Raw genomic sequence first — 18,315 nt, 5'->3', positions numbered from 1 at the left:
GTTCTCCGTGGCTTTTTCTGAGAGTTGACGATATTTGCGTGTGCTGTGCAGAGTGTTCTGTGAGGGCTACCTAGGCTGCAGAAGCCCTACTGTGCCCGCAGCCTGGAGACACCAATGCAGGTTCAGTGTGTGTGTGTGGGGGGGATGTGTTTTAGACTGGAGAAACAGTTCACCCCATTTCAGAGTCACAGAGAAAGCATCTCACCCTGCTTTCCTACCTTTGGTTCATCTCTAGCTCTGGGGCCAGTTAGAACCTGCTTGTGGGTTTCCCGTTATCTAATGAAGAGCCAGTACTGGTTGATGGTATCACTTTGTCAGCTGTGACAAGTGCATGGGAAACTGCTGACTTGCTAGCTGATAGGCCAGCATATGATAATCTGCACCCCATCATTCCCTAACCCCCTGCCTGCCCCAACAAAATGGTGCTTATATCCTCTTCAAATCAGCCTTTGTATACAGCACGGAGGCTCTTCCGTCCGCCTCAGGCTCTGGATGCAATGTTAGTAAGTGCTTTTCACATCACCTCCTCACTGACCTGAAACAGAGCCCACTCTACAGTGATCCCTCAAGCACACCAAGGAGCCTGCTAATGGCTGTCACATCATCTCTTCCACTACTGACCGTCAGATGAAAATGTTCACACAGCAGCCCTCACACAGGTTAGCCCCATGGACAAGGACTGACTTAGCCAGAAGCCTTCTTCTTCTAAAGGGCAATTTCTAAGGTATCATTCATTTAAGAACTGCTCTTCCAGAGGACTTGGGTTTGATTCCCAGTATCCACATGGTGGCTCACAACCCTCTGTAAGTCCAGTCTCATGGACCCAATGCCCTCGTTTGACCTCTGGGAACTGCATACAGGTGGAACACAGGTACAATACCAATACACGTAAACTAAAAAATAAAATTAAAATCTTAAAAGGAAAAGAGTTTAGAGCTGCACTGTTGATCATGGGGAGATCAGGGCACAAGGACACAAAGCAGAAGATGCCTGGGGGTGGGATCGTCTCCAAGGGACTTCCTCATCTGTGTGGCTCTGCTGGAGTTACTCCATTTATCTTAAAGTGTACTTATTCTTATTTTATTTTATTTTTATTTTATGTATATGATTGTTTGTCTACATGTACAAAGATCATGTGTGGAACAAGACAGTCTTGGTGGCCATTTCTGATTGCATCTTTGCATCGATGTGGGGTATATTGTATGGACATCAGCACCCACAATGGCATTTAAGCACAGGTCCCTAAGTCTGTTTTTAATAAACATAGTAATGAAGTTAACAAACAAACAAGCCTCCCACTGTCTTCTCCTGTCCTCAGTAAAGTTCGTCAGGATTCTGATGCATGTGCCGTGGGGAGCAGGTTGTCCCACACTATGAAGGACCGCTCTGGATCACGGAGGGAAACATGCACACTCAGGAGGCAGTCAGCTCGTAAAACCTTATTTAGAGAGCTATGATTCTCCATGCTGCTCCCTTTTTCTTCATTTTAAATATACACCCAAAATCTGGGAGTTGGACAAGAGGTACTGAGAGCAGTCACTGCCAGAGGGCCAAGCGCCTTCCAATAATAATAAGAAATATCAAACACGTCTTTCTAACTGTAGAGCGGTGTGAGGTGAGGTGACGGAGAAACAGGACTGAAAAGAGTAAGGATCAAGGGACTCCTTTGTGTTGCAAGACCCCAAGGAAGGCAGTCAGCCTAGAGGGCAGCTCCCAGCTTCCTGACTGACTCACTGTCCCCAACAACATGCGGGGCGGGACATGGAAGGTTTTGGAATAAAAACAGAATAGGTACATTATTTTACCTAAGATGGATTTTTAAATGAAAACTAGTACGGGGTAGGGAAAAGGATGTTCATGTTGATATAAGGCCCTGTGACTCACTAGCAATTCCATGAATATGAGGTGTGAGGTAGGAAAAACGAGAGCAAGGCCATGGTCACACAGACGGAAATAAAAATAAAGACGGTCTCAGCAAATGAAGTACTTGTCACCCAAGCCTGATAGCTGGAGCTGGAACCCCAGAAATCCATAAAGATGGAAGGGGAAAAAGGACCCTACAAAGTTGTCCTCTGATCTCCACATATGCACCACGGCATGTGTACATATACACACATGCACAAACACACACATGTGCACATGCATGCACAAACACACACATGTACACACACATGTACACACACATGCACAAACACACATGTAAACACACATGTGCACACACATGCACAAACACACACATCTGCACACACACATGCACACTGAGTAATAATAAATAAACTTAAGAAAAACACAAAGCCTCAGCAAGTGGACATCAACAACCAGCACAGGTCAGAGCACAAGTGACTTTGGACCCCACCGTGTCTGGCAGGATAAAACTCTTGGACTTACGCTGGGCAATGGCGCCTTGAATCCGGTACCCCAAGATGATGGCTGCCCTCTGGAGGTCTACCTTGTTGATCAGATCTGAAGACCTGGCTGCGCTCAGTCTCTCTCCATCTTGATTCTCCACAAAGTAGATGAGCTGCACCGGATTGTCATCTCCCTCCAGCCTGGACACGTTCACCACCTTCGAGAGCACAGATCCATCAGCATCAGAGAGGCTCGCAACGCCAGATGCCCCTTCTCAGGGCACACAGTGGTCCCCAGCTCTCTTCACAAGCTCACTACCACATCTGGAGTGGCAGGTGTCCCCACTGTCCTCTGCTCTGGAGAGGCTTAAAAGGAAAGCTGCTCTGTGCAGAATAGCAACTACACTTTGTTTGATTTGATGTCTTCTTTGAGACAAAGGGGCCAAAGGCATGCACTGGGCAGCACCAGCGGGTCTGAAACTGTAAGCGACGAAGCCATGTCCTGAGAGTGTACTGCTCTCCCCTAGGTGGGAGTGGTTCTGCCTGATCTCTTCCTGAGTCTACTCAAATGTCCTGCTTAGCTCTACTGCTGTACAGAACTAGTGAATTCTTTGCTCTTTGACATGGGTGTCACTGCAGAATGGTTAGCCACATCCCTGGGCTCTGTCCACCACATACCAGTACCCACCGTCCCCTCCCCTTGCCACCTGAAGTGATAGCTGAAAGCATCTCCAGGCCACGCGCCTTGTGAATTTATGCTTCTACAAGCCAACCAGAGCTAACCTGTCTTTAACCAGAATCCCGTACATCTGATACACGAGAGCATCACGTTAGCAAAGCACTTCACTTGGAGAGTTCAAACTCTGCCGCTTCAAAAACACTCAGTCCTGGGAGCACTCACTTGCTGCCCTCTGCTTGCTGTGATGAGGTCAGCTTCCTAACCACACCCGTCCCCAGGCCACCTGCTCCCCCCTCATCATCCCACCACACTGGCTACCTTGTATTAGCTGTAGAACGAGATGTGTGCAAGGACCACCGGAAACCTAAGTAGATCCTATCTGTCTCCACTTCTAACTCATACTAAGACGTGCAGGGAATTTAGAAGCTACCATTTCAATTTCTTCTTTCAGAAATTCTCAGTGGTGGCTACTTTGAATTAAAGACTCTGTAAGCTGTCCAGTCTGGAAGGAGCCATCAGAAAGTCTAATTCCAGCTCTCTTTCTGGATGGTGGCTAATCGGATTTATATCAGGAACCACAATATGCAAGGTATCTCCCAGGCAACCACTTGGGTAACTATAAGTATATGTACCTTATACAAATTATATGACCCAATGAAGAAACTCTGAAAAGCTTGTATAAAAGACTATAGAGAACAAAATTAAAATCTCTTGAAATTCAATAAATTAAAGAAAACCACTCTAAAGATTTGAGTGCATTTCCTGTGACTTCTCTGTTACTATCAGGATTGTTCTTCTTGTTCCTGTCTCTCTCTGTAGTTCCTTTCACCAGAGCACATCTCTTTTCCCCTTTTTTTTTCAGTATTTATGTATTTTATGTGCACGAGTATTCTTCATGCACACCTACATGACAGAAGAGGGCATCAGATCTCATTACAGATGGTTGTGAGCCATCATGTGGTTGGTGGGAATTGAACTCAGGACCTTAGGAAGAGCAGACAGTGCTCTTAACCGCTGAGCCATCTCTCCGGCCCCCAGAGCACATTTCTATATGACTAATTTTTTTAACGGCTGGAGAATATTCTAAAACATGAAGATTTGGTTTTTACCTGTCCCCTAATTCCAATACAGTTATGTTAGTTCAATATTTTCTTATCTCTTTTATTAATTTTTGTACGAGGGGGAAAACAAGGTCTTACACTGTACCCTAGGCAGGCCTGGAACTGTCTATGTAGACCAGGCTGGCCCTCCTTGGGCAGGTAGAAGTCAGAGGATGACTTGCAGAAGTTGGTTCTCTCCTACCATGTGACGCCTAAGAATTGAATTCAGGTCGTCAGATTTGGTGGCAAGTGCCACCTCACGATGCTGTGTTCAGTGTTCATGGTCACAAATAAGGTTCAGATACTTTTGTACAGAGAGTGGCCTCTAGGCAACGTATCAGGTGGCACTGGTCTGTGAATGTTCAATTGACCCCACAGATGTGATAATTTTACCTCGGGGAGTCTGTGTATCCAACGTAATACCTGACCACCCAGGTTTCCTCTCCGTAGCTGCTTTAGCGGCAAACTCAGCCCTTGAGCTGTGTGAGGTCGTTGGCTACCAAACAAGGCGAGGCCTTCGCAATTCATTTTAATGTCTACTTGCTGTATGTTTGTTTATCTAGTGATTGCATTTATTGGTACTTTTTCCTTTCTTTTTCTATTATCCGGTTTTTAAGTTTTCTTAGTACTTTGGCCTGGAAAGATGACTCAGCGGTTGAGCGCATGCACTGCTCTCGAAGACCTGAGCTCAATTCTTAGAACCCGTGTTGGGTGGCTCACAGCCAACCCTAACCCCAGCTTCAGAGGCATCCAACAGGCGCCTTCACGTGAACACATGCCTACACACATATGCATATTTATAAATACATATTTAAAATCTTAGTACTGTGTAAACATCCCTAGTATGACTGTACCTAGCACGGTAACTATTTTAGGAACCTAAGAAGCCATGTTTCCGGATGGGGAACAGCAAGCAAGTCTGAGAGGGATCCATTTGGTGAGCGTGCTGGAGACAAGGATGCTATTTCTAGGCAAAACCGGCACCGTGGCCTGCCCATGTCACTCCATATCTTGTTCTCAATACCAGCAACTCCTCCCCTGCCCACCAGTCAGCCTTTGCTGCTGAGTTTCACCCCAGTTTTGTGTTTCTGAAATGTTCTGTGAACCCCGTTTTTCTGTGATCTTCCAAGTCTAAGTAAGTGGTGAAGAAAGAAATTCACACCATTCACACAGAGGCAGGATTAAACAGCAGCCCCACCTCCAAAGTTCTGTGAGTGTGGGCGCTTTTTTTAAATAGGTCATTTTCCAATTCAAACAACTCTGCTTCTGCGGCCTGTCTGCCCAGTCCCCAGAGTGAAGACAATTTGGGGTAATAAAAGACAACCAGGCTGGCAAGAGTGGGGAGGGTAAGATGTCTGATCAGAGGACAGGAAACGCCCCTCTCTCTGTCTGCTGAGGACTGTCCCCGGTCAGTGACTCCTTTCTGAGATGCTACCAGTGCTGTACAACAAGACCAGCTGTTGGTAAGCTAAAAAAACTGGCTTCAGAAACCAAAGCCTTACGATGTACGGGAACCCAGTGGTAAGTTTCCTGTTACGCCCCTTGCAGTCGAGGGCTAGGCCGACCAACTGCAAGGGTTTTTGTCTGGACTCTAAGTTGTCTTCCGAGGATGTCACATTCAGTAGCCCTGTCATTTTACATCAGGATTTTCCCACTTGCGCAGAAATAGCCGATTTCCAGTGGGCTTTTCCTCTGCTGCCAACCCTCCTTCAGTGAGTAGTACCTGTACCACGCTGTTCCCAGCAGCTACGGTGGCCCTCCGCCACATGCGTCTTCTGGTGGGCACCTCACTGAGCAGCTGGGCCAGTTTGCGCTCCATCTCGGCTGGAAACACTTCATTGTGGAGCTGCTTTTCCACCACGCCCAGGAGGACTGTGTTCAGTAAGAAGCACAAAGCACTCAGAGTCAGTTAGCACAGACAGGGACGGGCCACAGGCTGTGTGCACATGTGCTAAGATCCGTACAAGAGGACCGCAAAACACTAATCCCCAGATGGGTAAAGGTCCCCGAAGTGACCCTAGTCTGGGACAAACTGAAGACAAGCAGGCCCAGGAACTCAGCGCTGCGGGCTGTAAACACAGAGCATCTGCCTCAGATCAGACAAGTAGCTTGTCAGTCTGGGCTAGTTTGAGTTCTTATCTTGTCTTTGGACCCGGACTTACAGTCTCCCTTGTACGGAGGAGATCTGCTTTCTTCTCGTTATCTCTATCAGACAAAAGCATCTGAACAGATAAGTCAGCTTATCCTTCAGTCGATGGGGGCAACAGCACTTCCAGCCAAACCGGTTTCAATTCTCTCTGAGGTCCAACTCTGGGCAAGTCAGTTCAACCCTCTGGAAATGGACACTATGCAACGTGCAAAGAGCTGAGCCCACACAAGGCTTTAGAGCCCAACACAACCGGCAAGAGCTGAGCCCCACGAATGGTGTCTACCCCTACTTAAACACTCTTTCCTTATGATTGGTTACTGGCTGCTTACACACTGGGACTTGGGACCCTGCCTCTGCCTCTTAGGTTCCAGGACCAAGTCAGAGAACCTTGCACTGAAATGTTACGTCCTCTGTCTACCTAAGACTCTACCTATGGCTGTTATCAACTTGAACGTGCCCATCTCTGCCTAAATATCTACCCCGGGTCCCCAAATGACTTTATTCATCTAGACAACACTTTCAGAAGAAAATTATCCTTGATTTTGAGCACCACCCTGTCTCACCTCAGGCAACTATGTGTTCGGGTAGACTCTGCCCTGGAGTTGATATATGGATTTTAAAAGAAGCTCTTTCTGTGCCATAACCCAGCAGGACACACTCCCATGGCCCAAATCGAATCCCATTTCTCGTTCATTCTCTGCCAAGAATTTAAAGTACATCTTGTCCCGAATTTGGGAAACAGGAGGGGCACATCAACCCCCATATGCCCTCACGGACTCCATGTTGTCTAGTTCTCCAAACGTTACGTAAATTGAACATACCTGTTCTGACCCAAGAGGACTTCAGTAAGTGAGATAAGTTGAGCTGTGGGTACTGGAAGGCTAAAAAAAGGAGAGAGGGAGAAACGTCTGTAAGGAGCGTGTTTTCACTGTCAGGAGGGTAAGTGTTCTGGGAATGTAAGGTAAATCGTAACACATTATCCTTCCTACATGACGGCACACCAGAATACTGCAGGTGTGAAGGTGGGCGGGCACCAGTTTCTGAGCACCTTGTCCATAGGAGAAGGAAGCATCAGCCTCATCACTGACCGCTGAATCACACACGGGTCACTGTAACATCTCCTATATGTGTTGTTCTAAAGCAAAGCATTCGCAAGCTGTGTTCTTCAGGGCCAAGGGCTTTCTCGGCAATGCCTCAGGGTACAGGGAAGCATGTTCTGGCCTGCTGGGAGCTGTCTCTGTGCCCTCCAATCAGACTCCTGGTATTTCAGCTGTATGTACATATATTGTACAAAATCAAAATGGTCGCATATAAATAACCCCATTCCTATCTACTTTCCTACATACATGTTCCTATGGCTTATTTTTCATCCTGTGTGTATGTGTGAGCTTTTATGTAGTTTTTCAGACATGTGAGTGTAAGTGCTCACAGAGACCAGAAGGGGGTGTCTGAGCCTCTGGAGAGGCAGCCGCAGTGTAACCACTGGGAACTGGACCGGGCCCTCTGCAGGAGCACTCTGTATGCGTTCAAATCACTAAGCCATCTCGGTAGCCCACTGCTTCCATGTTTTGTAGTTTACTCTTCTTAATTTAATTAATAACGTACTGAAAAGCATTAGGAATCATGATTTAAGCTGGGCACAGTGACTCACACTTTAATCCCGGTACTCAGGAGGCAGAGGCGGATGGATCTCTGAGGTCTAGGCCACCCTGCTCTACAGAGTGAGTTCCAGGACAGCTAATGATGCAGCTAGTGTCTCAAAACAAAACAAAAAAAAAAACAAAAACAAAAACAAAAACAAACAAAAAAAGATTGGCTCGTCTGTTTTCAGAAGGAATTTTCTTTATTTGCCTTCCCCTGACTCTGGAGCAAGCACCCCCACTTCTTCCCAGCTGCCTGGAAATCTGGCTGCTTCAACGAGGAAGTGAGGCTCGGTTTTCATTGATTACTTTTTTATTTTTTTAACTTTATGCACAATAAAGTGTACTCTCCTGGCATCCAGTTTCCTAGGTTTGGGGAAATACATTGTTGCATAAGCACCTCCAAGTGAGGGCCCAGGAAGTTCCACTGCCCTCCCCCACCCCCCACAGCCACCTCCACTGCCCTTTTGTAGTAAATATCCTTGCCGCCTGAGCTGCTCCCCTAGAGCTTCACGTTCTGTTCTCGGGAACCAGTGCGCTGTTTACACACAGCGCCCTTTATTCTCAAAGCAGACAGGAAAGGGAGGCACAGGGGCAGAGAAGGGCTCTGGAGCCCGCCCTGGCTGGGCTGACAAAGTCCCGACTTTATTCTGGAATTCAGTCAAATACGTCCTGTGAGGAAAAAGTCCCAGTGCACCTACTGTGCTTGCCCACATGAAGGCAGGTACATCCCACTAAACATTCACTAAACCTCGAAGAGTATCACACTGAGCGTGAGCCCCACCATAAACCTAAAGACCCTGGGGGCCACCATGTCAGTGGTCAATGGGACATTGTGGTAGGGACTCCATGAGTGAATGAGCTAGAGCATAAGAAAAATCCTCTCCATCCAGACCCTGCTTACTGTGAGCAGCACTCTAGAACACTCTAGAACAACCCAGTCTCTTTTTAAAGTTAACGATATTTCAAAGTAGACATCTACCCACAAAAGTTCTGGCAGCCCCTCCCCCAGGACCCCTAAGGAGCCACTAGGTACTCACGCTCTGCGATCTGCAGCACCGGGTACCCCAGGTAGAAGCTGAACTCCACCACTGTCAGGTTCCTCAGCAGATCGCTCACCTCCGACCCATTCAGAAAACCTTGCGAGCCTTTAACAGCAAAGATAATATTCACTGGGCCCCTCCGCGGAGCCACCCTCGGAGAAGCAATGGTGACATTCACAATCTGAAAGAAGGAAGTCAGAAGAAGCTTCTAGAATAGCACGTGGAGCTGAAGGCCCGACTGTGACATCTGCCACGAGTTCTCTGACCAGCATTCCTCAAAGGCGGTAAAGTGGAGGAGTGTTTTATCTTGCTTTGGTTTTTGAAAGATGCTGTCTCACTGTTCTACCTCAGAGCGCTGGGATTACAGATGGATGTCTCCAAGCCTGATTCAAAGGAGGTAACATTTTAAAAGGAAAGGGAGCTGCTTTTCTAACCTCGTTCCCTTTCTGTGAGACTTTAAACACTCTGCTTACTGGAAATGTTTTTTACATTAAGTGATGAAGGAATTGTGAGCATTTAGAGTCCCTCCCCCTCCCCCTCCAGCCCCAAATCCCATAGAAATAGCAGCAAGCCAAACAAAGGCCCTAAATCCACACAGCACAGAGAATGGAGGAAAACCAGGGGTCTGTCAAATTCTGGAAGAAGGAGAAAGGACAGAACTGTGCTGAAGTAAACCAGAATAGAGAAACAAGACCCTAAACACACACAGGCAGAGGCTAAAACAGCCCCATCCACACGTGAGAACCTGGGGAGGGCAGAGCCCTGATCCCAGAAGTAGGTTTCAGAGCAGCAATCGGCATAGCTAATTAAGAGGCTTCACACCGAGGGTGAACTGAAGCCTTCCTCTTCGGGACAGCTCCACGCCCAGGCCAGCACAGGCACCAGCAGTGCCCCCTCCTAGAACAGCCCAAAGAGCTACCATCTAAGGAAAGCGAGACCTTCCCAGAGGGCACCAAAGGCCTCTTGAGGGCAAAACCAGATAAACTCCAGGGCACACCAGAGCATATAAGACACAGAGGAGGACTGAGAGGGAAAGGAGTCTGTGCCACGGAAAACACTCTCAGCAGGAGTCTGTCCCCAGAGCAGGGCCTCCTGAGCTTGATGCAGGGCAGGGCCAGCCTGCTGGGTCTCTAACCACAAGCTGTGTCGTGCACAGACAGAACCCTGCACTTTGGTGTATTCTGGTACATGCTACCCAGCTCCCAAGCTCACATAAATTCTCCTATCAGGAGACGTGGCTGACACAGAAGCAACCTTCATAGCCAAAGGGGACAGCCAGGCCAGCAGCCATAATTAACTCGGTTCTCCATCCTCACCACCAACCCACTGCCTACTAAGAAAGGGCCCGAAGACAGAAAAACAGCACAAAAGCAAAGGGCAAAGACTGGCATACAGTACTTCAGCGAAAACAGACATGTAAGAACAACAGAGAAGAAATAGAAGAGAACCCTTTCAAAATCCTACTGAATATCCTGAGAGGCCCTGAAGGCCACTCTCTCCCATCTCAGCAAAGGTCATAATGAGAAAGGGACAAAGAGCAACGGGGAAACGGCGTGAATGGACGCAGCTGAAGGCGAAATTAGTGACTCGGAGGGCAGACTTCCCAAAATCTCTGACAGAGAAAGAAAAGATCTGGACCGCGTGGAGGGAAACTAAGCAGCACAAACGTGGATTCAGAGCTGCCAAAATCTAGAGTTAACGGACATTTCAGAAAAGGGACAAAGAATGGGGAGGGCGTCATAAAACACCAGTGGTTTGAACAGAATACACACGAAGCCAGTCTGCCGATCAAAAGAATCCTCCTGTACGTTTAGACGGAGACGCTGCAGCCCAAAGAGCCCCGCTGACACAGGCAGCACATCTCTGGCACCGAAGTCCAAAACTTTCAGAGCATCACATCGATGACCAGGCGCTGTTAGGTTTCACATTATTTCCGATTTTCAGGTTAGAGATCCCAGTGAGTCTATGTAACACATTCCAAATAAACCCAAAAGCCCTGTCATCTCAAACAAGACTGCACCGAGGCTTTCAGACCTACACTTCTCTACCTGCTGGAAAAGCAAAGCGTGTTCAGGCACTGCCTTGCTGACCGTGTCACTGATATCATTCCTATGCGGAGCATTCTGGAATTTCCTGCACACGATCATCTCTCTTCAGCTCACTCTGTCTGACTCCCTGATTTGCAGTCACTCTGAAAGCACGCTGTAGACCCCACACCTTGCCAAAGGTCACCGCTGGCTCATACAAGCTGGCTGAAGGACACATCTTTTCCTTTTCTTCTCCCCCAAGACAGGATCTTACTATGTAGTCCTTGCCATCCTGAAACTCACTCTGTAGACCAGGCTGGCCTTGAACTCACAGAGGTTCACCTGCCTCTGCCTCCCAAGTGTGGGGATTTAAGGTGTGTTACAGTATGCCCAGCATGGAAACTGTATCTTAAATGGACTGCTGTGGAGGACACACGTGTCACTGCAGTGTGTGTGCACATGGGGGGGGTGTTCTCACCTGCACTGTGAGGTTATATGTCCCCTGGTGTTTCCTCACTTCAAAGAGAGCTGTCACCAGGCCTTTCTCAATGCTCTGTGTGAAGTTGCAGAAGCCAGTATCCACACTCGGAGGCACAAACTGAAGTACTAAAAAGAAAGACAGCAGTGGGAGTCCCATGAGAGGTTCTGCTTAGCCTAGGAATGAAGGGAAGTTCAGTACTGAAACAGACTAACTCAGCCACCATCTGACATCAAGCACCGTGAGGTCTTATTTCTTCTGTTTCTTAATATGAGCTTGTTTTTATTCTATGTGTATGGGTGTTTTGCTTGCCTGTATGTCTGTACTTCATGGGTACCATGATCCCAGAAGAGGCATCGGATCCTCTGGAACTGAATTTACAGGTGGTAGTGAGCTACCACGTAGGTGCTGCGAACGGAATCCAAGTGTTCTTAACAGCTGAGCCATCTCTCTTTGCCCTAGTTTTTTAAAGAGAGTCCCGTAGGACATACTTTCTGTTCCTAGTTAACACAGTAATGGCGATAGGTGACAGAAGTCTGTTTTCTTCTGCATATTTATGGTTACAGTGTAACATTTTAACACATGCACACAGTGATGTATCTGCTGCTCAGAAATTTATTATTTGTGCTTGGAATATTCAAAACCAGCCCAGCCCTCCTGGCTATTTTGAAAATATACAGCTGGGGGCTGGAGAGATGGCTCAGTGGTTAAGCACTGATTAATTGCTCTTCCAGAGAACCCAGGTTCAGTTCCCAGAATCCACATGGCAGGTCATAACTAGTCCTGGAGGATCCAAAGTCCTTTTCTGGTCTCTGGAGGCACACACACCGCGCACACACAGATGCAGGCAGACACCGACACACTTAAGATAAAATGAAGGTTTTAAAAAAATAAATATACAGCTAATGGCTGTGAACCACATTTCTCCTACTATGTCACAAGACACGAAGTTACCCCTCCTATGCAGCTGCATGCTGGAGGGTTTATAGCCCTCCTCCCTCTACCTTTCCTACCCAGACTCTGTCTGGAAATCACTCTTCTGCCCCCCACTTTCCAATCCAGTCCCACGAGTTAAGTGAGAACATGTGGCATTTGGCTTTCTATTTCTGAGAGTTCAGTTAGTAACGTCCTGCAGTTCCGTGCGTGCAGACGGAGGGGTTTTGTTCTTTGTGGCTGATACTCATTTATGTGCATGTGCTACATTCTTCATCTATCCATCTGTCAATGAACGCGGAGGACGGCTGCCTATCTTGCTACTGTGAATACAGCTACAAAAGTGCACAAGTGAGCTCTCTTCAGCACACTAACTTCGTTGAGTTTATACGCAGCAATGTGACTCCTTGACCATATAGCAAACTTTTAGCTTTCTATAATTAATGTCTGTATAATCAACATGATATGATCAGTGGATGAAAGTGAGGCCCATCCGAGCTACATAACAAGACAGGTCTTAAAAAGCAAAGAAAACAAAAGAAAAAAGAAAAAAAAAGTAGAGGCTTGAGAGAGAGCCTAGTGGATAACAAAAGGCCTTACTACTCTTGCAGAGAACCTGAGTTTGGTTCCCCAAACCCACATCAGGTGGCTCACAGAATCTTATAATTCCAGACCCAGGGGATCTGACATCCTCTGGCTTCTGTGGTGCATGTAAATCCATTGCAAGCACATGCACAAACACACAAATAAATATACTTTAAAAACAGAAAACCAGAGCCAGCAAGATGGCTCAGTGGGTAAAAGCACTTGCCATTAACCCTGATGATCTGAGTTTGATCCTGGGAAACTACATGTGGAAGAAGAGAACCGAATGCCACAGTTGTCCTGTACTCTTCATGTGCAGGCTGTGGCACCCACACGCTCATGTGTGCAAACACGTGCATGTTAGTGAAGGCCTTTTTAGTGGACTGCAAGGGGAGGGGGGAAAACAATGTTTATGCGCCCAATGTTAAAATCAGCCTCTGTGCTTCCCTGCCTGCCTGAGGCACCTTCTGATTGGCTAAGACAAATGGTCTATGGTCTATAGCAAGGGGTAGAATTGAAAGAGGGAGGATTCACCACTCAGACACGGAGGAAGTTGGATGTATGAAGCCGAGAGGTAACCAGGTACATGGCAAAACTTAGATCAGTAGGCATGGGATGACAAACTGCAGGCTATCGGAAACAAGCCCAGCTAAAGGCCCAGGGGCTTAGCGTTATTCAGAACTGGGGCATGGGTAGAAAAGTCGACAGTTATACATACACATACTAAATAAATAAAATAAACACACACACACACACACACACACACACACAACACAGCATGTGTGAAATCACCTTTCTCTGCACCCTCATCAGCACTGGCTAATGCCACCTTCTGAATAAGTTGTTAAGCAAGAGGATATCTAGGTATAGTTTCGACATACATTTCTCTGATTGGTGGTGCTGGGAATTTTTTTCGTATCTCTACTTCCCATTTGCCCACTGTGTGTGGGAAGGAGCACAGGGGAGGGCTGTATACATGTGTGCACACGCACGTGGACACCAGAAATCGACGTCAGGAGTCTTCTTCAATTGTTTTACACCTTATTTTCGAGACATGGTATCTCACTGAATCTGGACCTTGGGGACCCGGCCAGACTGCTGGTTAGCAGGCCCCAGGGATCCTCTTGTATCCGCGTCCCCAGTGCTGGGGTTATAGAGCTTCCCACTCAGCCTCTATGGTCACGCAGAGGAGAAAATTCTTCAGGCTTGCACAGCAAGCCCTTTACAAGGCCATCTCCTCGACCTGCCTGTTTAAGATTGGATAACTTAAGGGGTTTGCTGCTCGGATGGTTGTCTGAGCTCCCCGCATAGTCTGGAAATGAATGCCTCGTAGATATTCTTTCATTCTTTAGGCTGTCTCCTCGCTGTGTTCACAGTTGCTGATGCTGTACAAAAAACTTAATGTGACCCATTGCTCAATTTCTGCTTTGGGTACATATATTTTCATGGTCATATCAAAAAAAAAAAATCTTCGCCCAGACCAATATCCTAAAAGCACTTCTTCAGTGGCTCCGACAAGCTTTACAGGTTAAAATCTTATGTTTTTTTTGAGGGCTCTTTTTTAAGTATGCTGAGAGAGGTCTTGCTTTTTTTTTTTTTTTTTTCTTTTCTCTCCATAAAGACATCCAGTTCTCCCTGTGTGGTTTACTGAAGGGACTCTGTTTTTGTCAATATAGCTCTTGTTACTTCTGTCAAAAATCAGTGAGTCTCTGTTTCTGCTCTTTCTGCTCTGCTCTGGTCTCCACGCTGGGCTGTTCTGCAGCGCCATGACCGTTCGATTACTATCGCTTTGTAATGTATTTTAAGGCCGGGTATTATGAAGCCTCCAGCACTCCTATTCACTCAGGTCATTACACTTGTTCTCGCTCAGGTTTTTGCTTTGCTTTGGACCCCACCCCTTTATACCTGTGGGAAATGCCACGGTGGTGTTTTCACGGGAACTGCAATGAACCTACACCTCACTCGGCAATATGGGCACTTTTTTTTCTTTAAAATTTCTTTTCTTCAACTTCTCTTCCAAACAATCCATCCATTTCCTTTTTCTTTAGGGTTCATCGTTAAACGTTACTGTGTTCCCTTTGAGGTACCACAGTCTTCTTTCTTTGTCCACCTTGTGTCCCTATATTAATATTTGTATGCCTACCTGATTCACTGCCTATTTTTTTAAAACATGCTTTATTTTTAATTATGAGGGTGCACATGAGGGAGGCAGGTGTCTGTGGAAGCCAGAAGAGGGCACCGGATTCCCAGAGCTGCCGTACAGCAACTGTGAGCCACACGGCATAGGTGCTGGGAATCAGATTCATGTTCTCTCCGAGAGCAGCGTGCACTCCTGACTGCTGAGCCATCTCTCCAGGACGACTTCTATCAATTTTACAGGATGGCTTTCTCCTGCCATGTGTCCTGTGGCGCCAGCTGGAAACATTACGCTGCTTTTCCAGGTACAGTGTCTGCAAAACGTCACGGATAATCAGCACGGCCTGGGTGTCTAGGCTGCAAACACTACAGACTCCACCAACCGCGGGGTACGTGTCAGCTTCCACAGGTTGTTTGGAGGCAAGGCTACCCCAGTGGGTCACGATGGCTGTACAACACTCATGATAATAAGGCAGGGCGCCTGTCAAGTCTGAGGGGGACAGAAAGCTCAGATGGGAAGAGGACTGCAAAGCTCACTTACTTAGAGGGCATCTCTGGGTGAGAAGCTGCTTAGAGTGGGCCAACGAGGTGTTCCCCAAGGCCACAAAGCAGACCTGTGTACCTGCTCAACGGGCCAAGTCCCTGAGACGGGGCTTCTCGACTACTCCCTCAGGTTACAGCTTGATGCTGCCTGGTTCCTTTCTGAGCCTCAGATGAGTCATTATCTCAAAGTTTCCTGTCACTGAATGTGGAAAGCCAACCACATGAACACAGGCAACATGAAGGTGACTGGAGAGCTTGCAGGCTCAGAGAATTAGGAGGCAGAGCCAGAAAAATCACTTGGGACAGGGAGTTCAAGTCTAGTTAAAAATCTACACATCGGGGGGTTGGGGATTTAGCTCAGTGGTAGAGCGCTTGCCTAGGAAGTGCAAGGCCCTGGGTTCGGTCCCCAGCTCCGAAAAAAAGAACCAAAAAAAAAAAAAAATCTACACACCGGAAGACGCAACTCATAAACATTTCAGATACAGGACATTCACTGCCGATGATTATTACGTACGCGAGGGTGAAATGACACGACACCCAGCATCACATTAAAGCATTCTTGCATCTTCAAGACGGTTTTACCAATTTTCCTAAAAACTGGTAAGAATCTTGATTAACATTCAAGCTTATTATTTGAGCATGGGAACTTAATGCTATATATTCTGCTTTTGTTCATAATTGAAAATGTCCATAATAAAGGCTAAATAAGATGTTAAGCATTTATGGCTAACTCTAGGGACTGTGAGGATATGGACAGATGTATACGTGTGTTTAATACTCCTTTTCTTGTGGAGGTACACAGGAGTGAAATTATACGGTCCTTAAGATTTATTTTATTATAAAATAAAGAGAAGTGGATACGAGAGCAGGTAGAAAAAGAAATCTGACTGAGAATTAAAGATTATTAGGATGGGGAGACAGTTTGATTAACAAGGTGCCACGCCTTACCAGCATCCCCAGAACCCACATTTAAAAAGCCGGGGTCCTCGCCTGCCATCACAGTGCTGGGGTGGTTGACACAGGCAGACAGCCTAGCCTAGCTGGTGAGTTTCAGGAAGTGATATCCTACCTCAAAAAACAAGGGTGACAGCACCTGAGGAATAACCCCTAAGGTTGTACTCTGGCCTCCACACGCATGTGCACATATTGCACACACACACGTGTTAACATACACATACACATGTTAACATACACACACACAAGGGACTAAAAGACTGTTGAGACTATATAATGGCACACGGGGGCTCCTGAAACGACATTGTGTGCCCATGAGCATGCTTGACCTGTTTCCATAACCATGAACCTGTTGTTACTGCCATCGGTAACAGGCCCAGCAGCAGTAAGCGGCCCTCGGAGGAAGAAGTCTTAGCTATTCAGAAGGCCAAGTCAGATGGTTTGCTGGAAACCAGAAGCTCAGGTCCAGACCAGGACCACAGCAAGACTTAACAAATAAATGACTAATTGAAGAGCAATGCTCATTTTAATCTTTTTGAGGTTTTATTTATTTTTAGGTGTATGGATGGGTGTTTTGCCTGCATGTCTATGCACTGCATGTGTGCACAATCCTCCGTTCTTACATTGGTTGTATGTGTGTGTGTGTGTGCAAACATGTGTGCACAAGCATGTAGAACGAAAAGGACAACCTAAAGGTTCTCTCCTTTCTACCATGTGGGTTCCCGGGATCAAACCCACGTCTTAGGCTTGGCAGCAAGCACTCTCACCTACTGAGCCATCTCACTGGCACATCACCCCCAACACACACACACACACACACACACACACACACACACACTCACACACAGGCACACACACACAGATACACATACATGCACACACACACATACACACATACATGCACACACACGCACACACACATGTATACACACACGTGCACACACACACATGCACACATACACGCACATTCACAAATACACATACATACACACACATGCACACACACACACACACATGTTAAAAAATAAATAAAATTTTATGTACAAATCCAATCCTCTGTACTCCTTTGTCTCACCTGTTTGAACTTGAAACCTGGGATCTGGCACGAGGAAAGACGGTTTCACAGACAGGATTAAAGGAGTTTGGTCACGTACAAGTTTGCTGTTGATGAGGACGTTAATGACTGATATCGCCGTGTAAACAAAAGGGCCAGATGTTACCAGAAATGTGAAGTCTGTGAACAGTTCATAAACCTAGGGAAATAAAAAAAAATTTAAAAAGACAATTCAAGAAAACCATGTTAGATAGGAAAAAAAATAGCAGCTTAAATGGAAGGATAGATGCTTCAAAGAATATTAAGATTTTATTTGATATAGTCCTTTTACGTTGTCCCGACTTTTACAGGAACGGCATAGGAGCAGCCAGAAGGGACAGATAGTAAGTAACATGGGTTGAAGAGTGAGTTATGGAAAACTCAAGGTTTCTGTCATGTTTAAGCCACACATAAAGGAGCAGTTGTTTTGCTAAGACTCATTGTTTAAAACAACGTGATGACAGTGACTTAAACCATTTCCAAGTATATGGCATTATATAATTACATTAAAGGTAGAGAAACAGGGGGAACTAATTTTAAATACAACTCACTTAATACAGAAAACGTCATTCCAATGTGTGGTCAGTACAAAAAATTATTAGTGAGA

At 46.5% G+C, this 18,315-nt stretch overlaps 1 protein-coding gene across 2 annotated transcripts in view; it reads right to left on the bottom strand.

Moving 5' to 3' along the window:
* Positions 1-18,315, bottom strand: part of Kiaa1549 (KIAA1549 ortholog) — a 121,544-nt gene that overhangs the window by 41,049 nt on the left and 62,180 nt on the right. For both annotated transcript variants that reach the window (XM_032906739.1, XM_032906740.1), the window contains exons 4-9: positions 17,691-17,868; positions 11,465-11,592; positions 8,957-9,140; positions 7,098-7,157; positions 5,851-5,999; positions 2,389-2,566 (exon numbers count right to left, since the gene is read on the bottom strand). In XM_032906739.1, the coding sequence (XP_032762630.1) occupies positions 2,389-2,566; positions 5,851-5,999; positions 7,098-7,157; positions 8,957-9,140; positions 11,465-11,592; positions 17,691-17,868 (877 nt within the window). The remainder of the gene's footprint in view (positions 1-2,388; positions 2,567-5,850; positions 6,000-7,097; positions 7,158-8,956; positions 9,141-11,464; positions 11,593-17,690; positions 17,869-18,315) is intronic.

This window comes from Rattus rattus, chromosome 6, assembly GCF_011064425.1.
Source record: "Rattus rattus isolate New Zealand chromosome 6, Rrattus_CSIRO_v1, whole genome shotgun sequence".
In the NCBI taxonomy this organism is placed as follows: Eukaryota; Metazoa; Chordata; class Mammalia; order Rodentia; family Muridae; genus Rattus; species Rattus rattus.
The sequence above is the reverse complement of the archived record's forward strand: the minus strand, read 5'-3'. Positions and strand labels throughout refer to the sequence as shown.